General features: G+C 38.1%; 1 protein-coding gene across 1 annotated transcript in view; it reads left to right on the top strand.

The window, feature by feature from the left end:
- LOC135202997 (uncharacterized) overlaps positions 1 to 13,029 on the top strand; it is a 160,260-nt gene extending 147,231 nt beyond the window's left edge. Inside the window, exons 7-9 of the mRNA XM_064232543.1 lie at positions 2,484 to 2,611; positions 11,029 to 11,202; positions 11,748 to 13,029. Coding sequence (XP_064088613.1) covers positions 2,484 to 2,611; positions 11,029 to 11,201 — 301 coding nt within the window. The 3' untranslated portion in view covers position 11,202; positions 11,748 to 13,029. The remainder of the gene's footprint in view (positions 1 to 2,483; positions 2,612 to 11,028; positions 11,203 to 11,747) is intronic.
- The last annotated feature ends 1,393 nt before the right edge of the window (positions 13,030 to 14,422 follow it).

Below are 14,422 nucleotides of genomic sequence, written 5' to 3'. Positions count from 1 at the left end.
AATAAAGAAAATAGTAAAAGGATTTCTGAAACTTCAATTTTCAATAGATTTTATAAAATTGCTTTGAAAAAAAAAGACACATTCTTAAATTCTTGTTACAAATGGCTAATGGTGATATCTTGTAATTATTCTGTGACACAATGAAGCTTCTAATTCACACAGAATGTTCTGTATGTTTTTTTTTTATTTCCTTTGGTCATTTTCAGATTAATTCGTTCGAATCTCCCTGAAATCCAGTAGAACAGACTCATGTTTTTGGTTACAGACCTTGCCATTTATTTGGAATCAGGTTGATTTTCAGTAACAATAAAAAGAAGAGAGAGAGAGAGAGAGAGAGAGAGAGGAGAGAGAGGTGAATGGGTGGGAAACTGTGGTAATACAGTTGATGACAAGTTCTTGACAGCCATATTTCTTTGGGCAAGTGAACCATCTTAGAAAAAATGATGGCTTAAACATGTTCACTCACACACACACACACACACACACAGAGAGAGAGAGAGAGATAAAAAAATGATTAATTTCTACTATCCATCCATCTATCTCCTCCTGTCTCATCCTCATCCTGACCCATGATATGAAACTGCTTTACATGTAAATAGGCTCTTCCTTCCTTTCTCTCTCTCTTCCTCTTCGTCTTCTCCGTTTAATGTTTGTTAAACCTCTAATAAAGGCACTTTCGCTTCGCCAGAACTTCACAGAACCGCCATTGTATCAGTCGGTAAAAAAAAAAAAAAAATCTAACCTTCGTCCCTTATTTTTCGTTTTTATTTTCCGTCAATTGAGGTTGGGATCTCTCTTCTTCCTACCCTCACCTACCCTGCCCCCTCCCACCGCTCAATGCCCCCCTAACCCCTTCCCCTCCCCCGCCCCCTTCAGGCTTTCTGCCCACCCAAGGAGTCATTTAACGAAGGACGGAAAAGATTTCTAAAAATTCTCGCCAAACTTATTTCGGTGAGGGATGCCGGTTCTGTTGTAGGAGGTTTCTCTCGGTAGATTCCTGTAGGGTGGACCTAAATTAGATGCTTCTCTCTTTCTCAGTTCCTTCTCACTGTCTACTTTTCTATTTCTCAGTCTCAGTCCTACTTGCTCTACGAAGCTAGAGAGAGAGAGAGAGAGAGAGAGAGAGAGAGAGAGAGAGAGAGAGAGTGTGTTACAAGGAGTTTCAAGGATTAGGATGTCTCAAAGACTTGTTAGTCCATCCGAGGAGACATCGTGTGCTCACTTATCTGTAGAAGCAAGTTTTACTGTGCATTCACAGTGTCCTAATGATTTTGTCTAGCTTTCTTTTAAACTCTTCCTCACTCACTACTGTTGCTATTTACAGCTTCTGGTGAGAGAGAGAGAGAGAGAGAGAGAGAGAGAGAGAGAGAGAGAGAGAGAGAGAGAGCGCTTATAATCGTGTCCAGATGAATGAAAGATTCCTAGGAGAGAGAGAAAAAAGAAAAGAAACTATTTGTACAAGTGAACTAAACTGCAGACCAATATGCAACTTAATTTAATTGTACAAATAGTCTCTCTTCCTCTCTCCTAGGCTCTTCAATTCATCTGGATGTGATTATATGCTCTCTCTCTCTCCCTCTATCTGGCCTCGTAGAGCAAGTGACACAATGGTAGGCTCACAACTGACCAGAACCGAGGTCAATCCCAGAATGAAATCGAAGTGACATATTGGCTTCAGCAGGAAATAATGAACAATGGTTGTCGGGTGGCTTTAGTAGGTCGTAGTTTGGGATGGACAGATGTACAATAATAGACATAAACTGACATCAGCAATCACAGTCTCATCAGAATAAATGTCCTCATATGATCATCAAGGAATGGCCTCGACGAGGTAGTCCTCGCCCAAAATCTTTCGAGAGATATTCTCCCTTTATTCATGTGACGCTCTCTCTCTCTCTCTGCACTTTCACAAACATCATTAATTTCTTCTTTTTAATCAGTCTACCTTGATTCCCGTGTTTCATTGTTATTATCGAAAATTAAAGTCTAGTCTTTCAGGCGAATTATATTATTATGAATAATTACTTGTGTATTTGACCATTTTTTCAGACATATTTTCCAAAGACATAAGGAATTCTTGTAGGCAATCAGTAAATTCTGAGAATGTAATAATTATTTCCAACTTAAATGGATTTAATGTTTACGTACACACACACACACACACATAGATATATATATATATATATATATATATATATATATATATATACATATATATATATATATATATATATATATATATATATATTTATATACTTATGTGTGTGTGCGTGTGCGCTTTCAAAATCATTAAGAACATAAATGACAGATAGATAGATCAAATGATGGAAAGATTTTATTCATATATTAAACAGACTCACTGTAAATGTATGGAAGAAAGACTGAAAGTGAAAAAAAAAAAAAGACGAATAAACACACAAGTAGATAGAAACGTAGATGGATAGAAGAAACACATTATGAATAAAGTCTCCCTCATCCTGCAGGAAATGGACGTTGCTCAACGAGACGGTAGACATAGACGGAAATGAGGTGGTCATTGTAAACCCAGTGGGGCAGGAGAAGCAGATTGTCTACAATTACGAGTGCGTCTCCCCTTGTTCTGCTTGTAAAGGTAAGGCAAAAGGTTTCTCTATTTTCTTTTTTTTTTTTTAAGTTTTTCCACCTTCAGCCATCAGTTGTGATTCCTTCCTAACCTCAGCCAATAGTCATAGTTCCCTCAAAACTTCATCCCACAATGTTGTTCCTTCCTAGCTTCAGTCAACAATCATAATTCCCTTCCAACTTCAGCCAACAGCAATAATGCCTTTCCAACGTCAGGGAACAAAAGAAGTTCCTTCTCAAATTCAGCCAACAGTTGTAGAGCCTTTCCAACCTCAGCCAACAGTTGCAAATCCCTACCAACCTCAGCCAAGAGTTGTTAATCCATTCCAACCTCAGCCAAGCGTTGTAGCTCCTCCTTAACTTCTGCTAACATTTGTAATTTCAACTTCAGTTAACTTCAGCAAGCAGTTGCAACTTCTTCCCAACTTCAGCCAACAGCAATAGCTTCTTCCTAACTTCAGCAAACACTCACTTCTAGTTCCTTCTCAACTTCGACCAACAGCAATAGCTTCTTCCCAAGTTCAGCCATAGCAATAGCTTCTTCCTAACTTCAGCTAACACTTGTAGTTCCTTCCCAACTCCAGCCAACAGCTATATCTTCTTCCTAACTACAGCCAACACATGTAGTTCCTTCTGAAATTCAGCCAGCAGCTATAGCTTCTTCCTAAATTCAGCTATCACTTTTTCCTTCTCAACTTCAGCCATCAACAATAGCTTTTTTTCCAACTTCATGTAACACTTGTAGTTCCTTCCCAACTTCTGCAAACAGCAATAGCTTCTTATCAACTTCAGCCAACAGTGATAGATTCTTCCTAACGTCAGCTAACACTTGTAGTTTCTTCTCAGCTTTAGCCAACAGCAATAGCTTCTTTCTAACTACAATTAAGACTTGTAGTTCCTTCCCAACTTCACCCAACAGTAATAGCTTCTTCCCAACTTCATCCAACAGCAATAGGTGGTTCCTAACTTCAGCTAACACTTGTAGTTCCTTCCCAACTTCATCCAACAGCAATAGGTGGTTCCTAACTTCAGCTAACACTTGTAGTTCCTTCCCAACTTCAGCCAACAGCAATAGCTTCTTCCCAACTTCAGCCAATAGTGATAGCTTCTTCCTAACGTTAGCTAACACTTGTAGTTCCTTCTCAGCTTTAGCCAACAGCAATAGCTTCTTTCTAACTACAATTAAGACTTGTAGTTCCTTCTCAGCTTTAGCCAACAGCAATAGCTTCTTTCTAACTACAACTTGTAGGTCCTTCTCAACTCTAGCCAACAGCAATAGCTTCTTCCTAACTTCAGGCAACAATTGCAGTTCCTTCCCAACTTCAGCTAACACTTTTAGTTCCTTCCCAACTTCAGCTAACACTTTTAGTTCCTTCCCAACTTCAGCTAACACTTGTAGTTCCTTCCCAACTCCAGGCAGCGTTAGTAGCACCTTCCGAACCTCAGCGAGAAAGAAATAGATATTTTTTCCCATTCATTAAAACCTCCATTATACTCGGCAGCGGATATCAAAGAGGGCAATCCCTAGGCTGATTCCTGAATTGGAAAATAGATGCATAGAACTGCGGCGGCTCTTAAAAGAAAAAAAAATATATCCTACTCTAAAACAATTTCGAGCGACAGCCAATTGAACGTCGGATCAAAAATCAATCACACGGAAGAGAGAGAGAGAGAGAGAGAGAGAGAGAGAGAGAGAGAGAGAGAGGAGAGCTCCCAGACCCATTTTTTTTTTTTTTTTTTTTTTTTTTTTTTTTTACGGTTTCATCTGCGTAGCCCATTCTGCGGTGGCATAAGAGATAGTATACGATTATTTAGCATAAAGCGACTCTGTGGGCGTTGAGGGATTGGCTGGTGATGGGCGGCTGTCACGTACTTCGGGATTGGTCTTATTCTTTCAGCGTTTCGAAAAATGGGTGATAGGTGTTCGTAGTTTTGTTGCTTGGCTTAAAAAGTTAAATCAAAATGTTCACAGGTAATTGCGTGAAGGTGCTAGAAAAAACAACGACCAATAAGCAGAATAGAAGTTGTGCAAACATAAATAATAATAATAATAATAATAATAATAATAATAATAATAATAATAATAATAATAATAATAATAATAATAATAATAATGTCACATTGTCTTTCCTTCTATTTACCTCAGGAGCCATCCCTCTCAAGACAAGCTGCTTATTTAGGAAATAATGAAAACAACAATTTTCATTATTAAGTGGAATTTTTACTTCCATTTATGTCAAGTTTCAAAATCCTCGGTATGCTTCTGAAGCATTTCACTCGTTGTCGTTTGTGTTAAAACAGACTGAATCCCACGTTACTTGTTATTGTAGAGTTGGAGCAATTCGTCAATTATTCAGAGAACACGGAGGAAGGAAGAGAATTCCACAGCTAATAGTCAGTTGAGTCTTATGTCCATATCTTTGAGGTGGCCATCCCTCTGATAGGTAAGAAATGGCGGTATGCACTCAACCAGTTTTGGAAATGGTCATAAAAAAGAAAAAAAATAATAAAAGAATCACTTAAATAATGAATAAACTAGTACATGGAAAGTGACCGAAGCAGACTTTAATGAAAAACGCCCACAAGGACAAAATTTGAAAGTAGGCCTAAAACAAATGAAGGAAATAAACCCACAAGATTTGGAAGCCACTCCATTGCAGGTGAAAGATCATTCAAACCACATCAAACCGAAACAAACTGGCAGGCATGAAATGACGAAGCCAAACCCGATGGAAATAAATTTAAAAAATAAACAAACATAAAATGATCGAACCAGACTTTATTCAAACATATGAATTAAACATGCACACTTCTTAACCCACTTCCCTCAAAACAAAAACAGAGAGACTAAACCACACAAAACGCAAATAAACATGCAAGGTAAACTCGAATAAATGTGCAGCCACGCCTCTCCAGGTAGGTTAGGTAGGTAGCGAGAGGGAGTTCGGGGTGGGGGGGGGGGAGTCCGACGGATGTAGGGGGGGGAGCTGGGCTGGGGGTTGAGGTGAAGCAGAAGGAAAAAGAAGGCGTCATCGTTCATAAAACTTGCATGAAAAGTCCTCATTGGTGCTGGCATTTCGCCTTTCTTTTGCCCAATACGAAATATTAACGGGATTAAAACTCGCCGCCGGCAGGGAATGGGGTGCGAACTGGAATGGGAATCGGACCTGGAATGGGAACCTGGAATTGGGAACAGCGACGGAACTAGTGATGAATGCTGGAACCGGAATAGGAACTGTAAATGTAATTGAGAAATGGATTGAAAGCTATGAATAGTAGAAGGAGACAAATGGGAACTTGGAATGCGAAAATCTATGAGAACCGGGAACAGAAATGGGTGTAAGATCATAGAATTGGAATCGAAATCCTTATAGGTCAAGGGAACAGGAATGGGAACCACTGGAATGGGAGTGGAAATGAGGGCAGAAAAAGTGGAACAGGAATGGGAACGTTTTTATTTAACTAATTATTCAAATTTCTCTAAGTTTATTTAATCTTTAATCTTTATAAATATGTGGTGTTATTTTTGGCCGTTTTTATTCAGGCATCTACAGCTCCGTATCTTATCCAGTTTGATAGAGATAGATAGATAATACAAAGTAAGTGACAGAAAACCATAGACTTACAGACTTCGACAGATGAAATAAGAATAAAAACGTAATGAAAACCAAGAATGGACGAGCCATTCCAAAATCGAAAACTCACGTACACCCAAGCAAAGCAGATCATTAAGCCAAGAATAGCTCGTCTAGAGATACACAAATAGCACAGGAGACACTCAAGACGAATCATCGCATCCCACTTTCCAAGATGGCGGCCAATTTTCCCCAATTGTCACACTCGGGAGACAACCCTAATGTCGTCAAGATCAATGACTTTGGCATCGAGCAACTAGAGCTTATAACTACAAGTGATTATCCTTCCTCTGGACATCCAAAAGTGGAGGGAATTCGGAGACATTCTCGAGTTTTATTCTGCTGAGTTTTTGTTTTTCATCGTGAAATGGAGAAGTTAGCACAGATTTAGGGAGTCAATTTACTTGGCTGGTTTGATGCCAAGGGCCGAGTTATAGTTATAATTTTTGAAAGAGAAACGATACCGGTATTTGGAATTTTCATCTCGTCAGATGGAAACTTCTGGCAATCTGTATCCCTGCATACCAGATTGAAATGATCTTTCCACTTTTAATATTCACTTGTTTTACTCACTCAGGCCTCATTGCGACCCTTTGACACTTGCATCAGACACCTGTCTCAAGTTTCTGAACATTGATTTTTAAAATCAACTAACCGCATACATTGCAAATAAAGTTATCGTCCTAACGAAACATCTGTTCTCTCATGACACCTTCGTGCTCAAGTCTACCAAACTCTTATACTTGGGAGACCAACTAGATCCTTTTTCCTGCAATTTTTATTTCTCGTTTGCTGTAGTGCAACTTTAGAAATGCCTTCCTGAGTGTTGTGGAAGTTGATGCTCTGAAGTTTAAGAAAGGCTGTGAAGCTCCTCCAAATTACCGTAGATCATTGTCTTATCTCTCAACAACTGTTTACGTATATACAGAAATATCTGCCTGTCACTGATTTTTTTCTGGTAATTCTGTTCTATGGTACCTCGCTCTGCAAGTTGGCTTGTGTTCTGTTTTCATGACACTGTAAGAAGCCCAGTTAAACTAAAAAATGAATGAAGACAAATTGCTGAAACTTTCCATGACGGCGGAGACTAATTATGAAGATGCTGATAATCTTGTGGTTTGCGGGAAAAAAAATTACTAGAGCCAACTTCATTGAATAATAATGACTGAATGGTATCATCTGTGATATTCCACTCCATTGGTCGATAATTGGAGCCAGATTTCCACTTGCAACCAACCTTGCTTTCCCTGAGCGCTAAGGATAGGGACTTTGGGGGTAGTCATAGGTCTAGCTTGCTTCTTCTGCTATTCAGTGATCTTTGGAACTGTTGAACCTTTAAAATACCAGTGAATGGAGAAAATTGCAGAAAGTTTCCATACGTTTTTTACGGTGATTTTCGAGGATTTGCATACGTCTTGACTAATAACAATGTTTATAGTTTAGGGAAGTGACAAGTCTGGTGTTATTTCCGCTGATATTGTTTTATTAGCTAGTCATTACATCTTGGGTTGGATATATATATATATATATATATATATATATAATATTATATAGTATATCTATATATATATATATATATATATATATATATATATATATATAGATATATATATATATATATATATATATATATATATATATATATATATATATATATAATTTACAAACGGTCAAGGTATCACTGTGTGATGTACTCGACCGGTGACAGAGGATGAGAGAAAAATAGTTGGAGGATGGACACGAGAGAGCATAACAAACGAATGCTTAAAGAGAGAGACGAAAGAATCACAGATGAATGCGAGAGAGAGAGAGAGAGAGAGAGAGAAACAAATGTATGGAGACATTTAAAAAACGAGATGGTGATCCCTTGATCGTAATATAGGCCTATACCTCGACCTTTTATAAACTACTCACTCTGAGGAAGTTCACTATTTTTCATATGAATATTTTTACTGTACATAACATACCCCACACCCTTTAAAAGACAGAACTAGTCGAAAGTTTACTAGATTTCCAGATAGGCTTAGCTTTTCCTATTAGCCTTCATTACTGATACTCGGTCTGCGGTAAAATCGGCAAATCTTAGAAAAAGAAACTGTGCATATTTTCTAAATGCGCCTCTGAAAATAGCTTTTTAGATGAACAAGTACATATTCAGTGATTATGAGCTTTTTCTGTGTTTAGTTAGAGAATGGGGAATGTAGTCTTGTACTTAGGCCTATGCTGATTTTACCGCTTGCTATCCTTGCCCACTTTTTATTTCTATCAATATCGAAAAATTACCAGACCAATACTCGAAGTTTATTGTTGTCAATAAATTTTTGAGTGTGAGAAAAGCAGTAGCGTGTTTCAAAGACCGTTAGAAATGAGGCGCTCCTCTTAGCACCACTGGTGAATTACAGCCTAGATTCTGTTTTTTTTTCATCTGTCCATCCGCTTGTGGTGTTTGAGTATGGTAACACTGCGTCCCGGGCTTTAGATAGTTACATTCAGCTTACATTCAACAATAATAATAACCTTATTTCGAATATTAACGGTGTAATTCGCATACAGTAAATTATTAAAACACTTTTCAGTTGCAAATGTACACCCAGATATCCTTTTATTTACCTAAAACTTACACATAGCGTAACTATCTGAAGCCTGGGACGCAGTGTTACCATACTCAAACAACAAAGGCGGATGGACAGATGGAAAAAAACAGAGTATAGTCATGAGACTACGCATTTTGGATTCTTAGCTTGATTAGGCTAACGTGTCGTGGCCTTACTTTTCTCACATAGGATAAGTACTACTTCTTACAACATTTTATACACTTATATGTAACTTATTTCCGTAAAATACAGCCCGGTTTTGTGAATAGCAAGTTCTCCACTATTTTTCCGCCGGAAATTTAAAGAGATACTGTTGCATTTCCCTCTGCATCTAGTGAATCATAGGCCTAACTCACTTTATTCGTATGTCGTGATTTATACTTTCATGAAACGAGCTTTGTAAAATAAAAATGTTTCATAAGAAAAATGATGAGTTATCAATAGACCTATCCTGTGAGAAACAAAAAGGGTACGAAAGGTTATTTTAATCAAGCTAAGATGTCAAAATTGAGTCTCGTGATTTTAAATTTCCTCTGATACTAGATGGAGCTACCTAATTCCTGGCGTTTTTTATTATTGTTATTATTATTTTTTTTTTTAAATAGGCGTCTTCCTTCTCTGACATTCGGTGATTTATTGCCAACACACCCAAAACTTCGAGTTTCGTTTGTCTGTTGGTAATGATAGAAATTATCAGCAGGCACGGCTGATCTAAGGTAAAATCAGTATAGGCCTAGGTACAGTACAAGAGTGCACTCCTCCTTCCCTAGAGTTAAACTCAGCAAAAGCTTATCATCAGTATGACAGAAAGACAGCTAGGAATATGACCACTATGACAGAAAGACAGCCAGAAATATAATCAGTAAGGCAGAAAGACCCAGAAATATGATCAATATGAAAGACAATGACAAGTAGTATGCAACATCCGGAGCAGATAGGAATCTTGTGAGTTCAGACCCAGCCAATCGTGTCTTTGGTTACGATTCCAGTTACGAGACAGGGACTTTTATCACTTTTAAAGAACATTTTACGTAAAAAGAGACGTAAATGAAACATATATGTTACACACATATGTTAGACACTGCAACTGGATATGTATACTTCCCTTAACAAACCTATGCAGCCGACTCTGAAGCGCTGTTTGCTAAAGCAGGTTGTCAGTGTTAAAGTGTTTCAAACAATCGCTATAAACAAAAATAGTGGGTATATTTCACACATTCTAAAGAATGCTTGTATACTAACAATAAAAAAAAATCTCACTTTAGACCAGAGAGTAGACTGCCTCATTGGGATGTAAGGGATAATCCATCGCCTTCAAGTGAAGCTCAACTCCAACTGTCGAGTTTGATGATGATAACTTTGATTCCCGCGGGCCGCTTCCTTCTCTACTTGTTCGTATACGTTCATCACCAGTGTTACCACAAGCGAGTGCATATTGTAGGAATTGGGGCCTATGAGGTCATTCAGCAATGACAGGGAAACTGGGTGTAGATGAAGTTTTAAAGATAGCAAGAGGAAAACCTTACAGTCGCACTATGAAATAAATGTTAGGAAAGGGGGAAAGGGGGCGAAAGATAAGGATGGGAAAGAAGAGAATTATAATGGAATGGAAATACGTAAAAGGAATGAAAGGGGCTGCACCCAGGGTCCAATGGTACTCTACTAAGAATCGTAAGTGATGCCTAACAAGTGCAACCGCGGGGGCCGGGGAGTTGGCAAATTGAAAAGTACCTACCCCCTTTTGCTGGTCAATGGGACAAATATTTCGATATCAGATCAGCTGACACCGACTATAGTTTTCGTGACAATGATACTCTCTTTCTTGAATGTGAATATCACCTTATTTTACTAAATAATAATGACAATTAACACTATTTCAGGGAGTGACAAGTGTCATGCAACTCCTTATGTTTGTATTTACAAAAATAATGGTTTTTTATGGGTTTTTATAGTGAAATTATGCAAGAATTTATATATATATATATATATATATATATATATATATATATATATATATATATATAACTAGAAGACAAACCACAAATTTCAATTAATGGGTCGGGTAATCCTCTTAAAAATAATTTGTTGACTATTCAGAGCTGAAAGGTTAAAAATAATTGCCTTAGAGGTTTGCAACAGACTACTTCCTCGATGCAATAACAACATTAACTAACAACAATGACCCTTCTGCACTTCAGGCGTAGGGGTGAAGTCGTCGTGTAAGATGCGCTACAGCTACGTCAAGATGTACATCCGGTTGAAGTATGGCTATCGTCCCGAGGACCCCAAATGGGAGTTCGTCTCCGTTCCTTCCCACTGCGCATGCGAACTAGTTCCCGATAACTTTATTGACGGAGAGTGTTTGGACTAAGGTGAGTTATCCCAAGGGAGAGATATCTATGGAAATAAGGAAAATTACAAGTCTTACAATTAAAAAGAATTTTCTGAACAGAGAGAGAGAGAGAGAGAGAGAGAGAGAGAGAGAGAGAGAGAGATTTGTAGCAATTCAGGTAATGATAGGAATCATACAAAAATAATTATTCCTGGATAATCATAATTCATTGGACAAGTGTGTGTGTGTGTGGTGTGTTGTGAGAGAGAGAGAGAGAGAGAGAGAGAGAGAGAGAAGGAATGTATCTCTTCTCTAGTAATAAATACCCTTGATAGGTAATAACAGCTAGTTGATATATATATATATATATATATATATATATATCTATTTTATATATATATATATATATATATATATCCATATATATATAGTGTGTGTGTGTGTGTGTGTGTGTATGTGTCTGTCCAGATACTTATGAACTAGTCAAAACCTTTGAATTTCAAATAGCTCATCTGGAGCTTGTGAGTACTACTTGGCAGGTCCTTGACATGGTACTAACTTCACCTTTTTCTTGACCTCCCACAGATACGTGGAGATTGGCGGCATATATTCCCAACCCAACTCCCAAACCCCCGACCCTTTACAGATATGGGTGTTATCTGAACCTATCCTCACAACATAAGCGCTTATTATTTCTTCTGTCTCCCGCAAGAACGCCATCTGCTTCGCCATCGTGTGGATACCAAGCCTCGTCTGTTTTTTCGATTTGATTTTCATCCTGAAAGATCCGGCCAGCCTCCTGCTGCTTCCTCTACGGAAGACGGGAACCCGAGAGGAAAATCGCTTGGCAACCGTTTCAAGAAGGGAATAAGAGCAGAGGAAGACTGAGTAGTAGTGTAGTAGCTCGTGACAAGCGTAGAGACGGAGAGGAACTGGACGTCGAAGAAGATGCTGCTGATAGCCAGAGACCATTATTAATAGCCGACACCTGGCTCACCCCTCCCCCAACAACCTCGCCCTCCACCCCAATCCTCCTCCTCCTCTTCACTCGCTCGCTCGTTCGCCCTTTTCCCGCCGGATTCGGTCTACCTTTCCCGCCCAAAATCCATCTCTTCCTCAAGAAGTGGATTTGAGCACCAGCTGTGGATCTCACAGCTTACGACTGCGGATCTCAGCCCCCACAGGTGGTTCTCAGTTCCACCTGTGGATCGATTTGTTTTAATTGCACACACACAAAGCATCGTAATTATTATTATCATCATGCATCTGGCAGAGTGAAGAACCTGTTCAGAGAGAGGCTGGAATTTTGTTATCATATAGTCTCTGAATAACGCACTTACAAACACACAACAAATACAATGCTTATAGCAGACTGTTCTACCTTAGACTAGGAGAGAGAGAGAGAGAGAGAGAGAGAGAGAGAGAGAGAAGACCGGGAAGAAGAAGAGGAAGATAAAAGAAGACTGAACAAGCGGAAAAAACAAGAAAGAAAGATTAAAGGAAATATATGAAGTTTTGTCTGAAATGTGGCTGACTTAAATACGAAATCCGTTGAAGAAAAGGAAGAAAATAAGAAGAAAGAGAGAGAAGAAAATAACGACAGAAGAACTAGACATAACTGAGATCAAGATATAGCAGACGAAGACAATGCAACAACCAAAGGTTCCCTTCATTAGCTCTTTCTGGAAGAAGAAGAAGAAGAAGAAGAAGAAGAAGCGAATTGTGTCGCGCGCGACAAATTGTCGTCGGATGTACTTCTTGTAAGTCTGTTTCTCTGTTCTGAAATTATTCAGATCTTTCCTTTTTTTCAGATAATCTTTGATTCCATTATGAAGATCTGTTTAAAAAAATAAATGAATTCTGTGAATCTTCGTTTTCTTTAAGTGTCCTTATGTGGTACTACTGTTGGTGACTGTTACCCCTATGTTGTTGACCTTCGACCTTTAAAGGTCAAACTAATATGCAGTGAAGCCTTGTACGTAGTACCATCAAAAATATGACTTTATCCTAGATATTTCAAATAAAATAATTTGCTGGCTATGCAGCTGCATTAAACTAAAGAATCTGTAAAGGCCAAAATAAAAAAAAATATAATAATTCAGCTAGCATACAGCAGCATTCAAACTAAAAAAACACTGTAAAGGTGCGTCCACACGGTCGGACAATGTCCGACGGACAAACATTGTTACCATATCATAGGCGAAGCAGGGTGACGTCATAAGCGTTGAAACTATGAAAGTAGATCTGGCGACAAACAGTGGTACCAGATGAGGTTGTATACCTCTGTTTTTACTCTGCTCACAAGGCAAAGACAGGCAATCAATTGTTAACTGGTAACAATGTTTGTCCGTCGGACATTGTTCGACCATGTGGACGAACCTTAAGACTGACCTTTGACCTTTTAAGGCCAAACTGATAAATTGATATGAAGTGAAGCCTTATAACGGCAAAAATATGACTTTATCCTAGACATATCAAAGGTCAACATGAAAAAGATATATACCATAAAATAATCAGCTGGCTACACAGCAGCATTTAATTAAAGGATATGTAAGCTTGACCTTCGAACAATAAAGGTCGAACTGATAATTAGATATGCAATGAAGCCTTGTACCATCAAAAATATTACTTTATCCTAGACATTTTAAAGGTCAACATAAAGTATTCAGGTGGGTATACAACAGATTTTAACTAATAAAAGCCTGTAAGACTGACCTTTGACCATTAAAGGTCAAACCGTTAATTGATATAAAGTAAAGCCTTAAAACAACAAAAATATGACTTTATCCTAGATATTTCAAAGGTTCAGCATGAAAAAGATGCCGTAAAATATTCAACTGGCTACACAGCAGCACTTATAATAATGATGAAAAACTATAAGGTTGACCTTTGACCCTTAAAGATCAGACTGGTACACTGAGATGCAGTGAAGTCTCATGCACACAAAAAATGACTTTATCTTAAGCATTTCAAAGGATAAAATTGAAATAAATGTCATGAAAAATTCAGCAACATTTATACTAAAAAACTTGTAAGGTGAACTGGTAAGGTTAGACTGGTACACTGAGATGCAGTGAAGTCTCGTATACACAAAAATATGACTTTATCTTTAATGTTTCAAAGGACAGAATATAAAAAAATGTCACAAAATATTCAGCAACATTATATTTGTAAGGTTGACCTTTGACCTTAAAAGGCTAGAGACTGTTACACTGAGATGCAGTGAAGCCTTATTGCAGAAAAATATGACTTTATCCTAG

This window comes from Macrobrachium nipponense, chromosome 33 (assembly GCF_015104395.2).
Source record: "Macrobrachium nipponense isolate FS-2020 chromosome 33, ASM1510439v2, whole genome shotgun sequence".
Classification (NCBI taxonomy): Eukaryota; Metazoa; Arthropoda; class Malacostraca; order Decapoda; family Palaemonidae; genus Macrobrachium; species Macrobrachium nipponense.
This window is presented reverse-complemented; position numbering and strand designations above follow the sequence as displayed.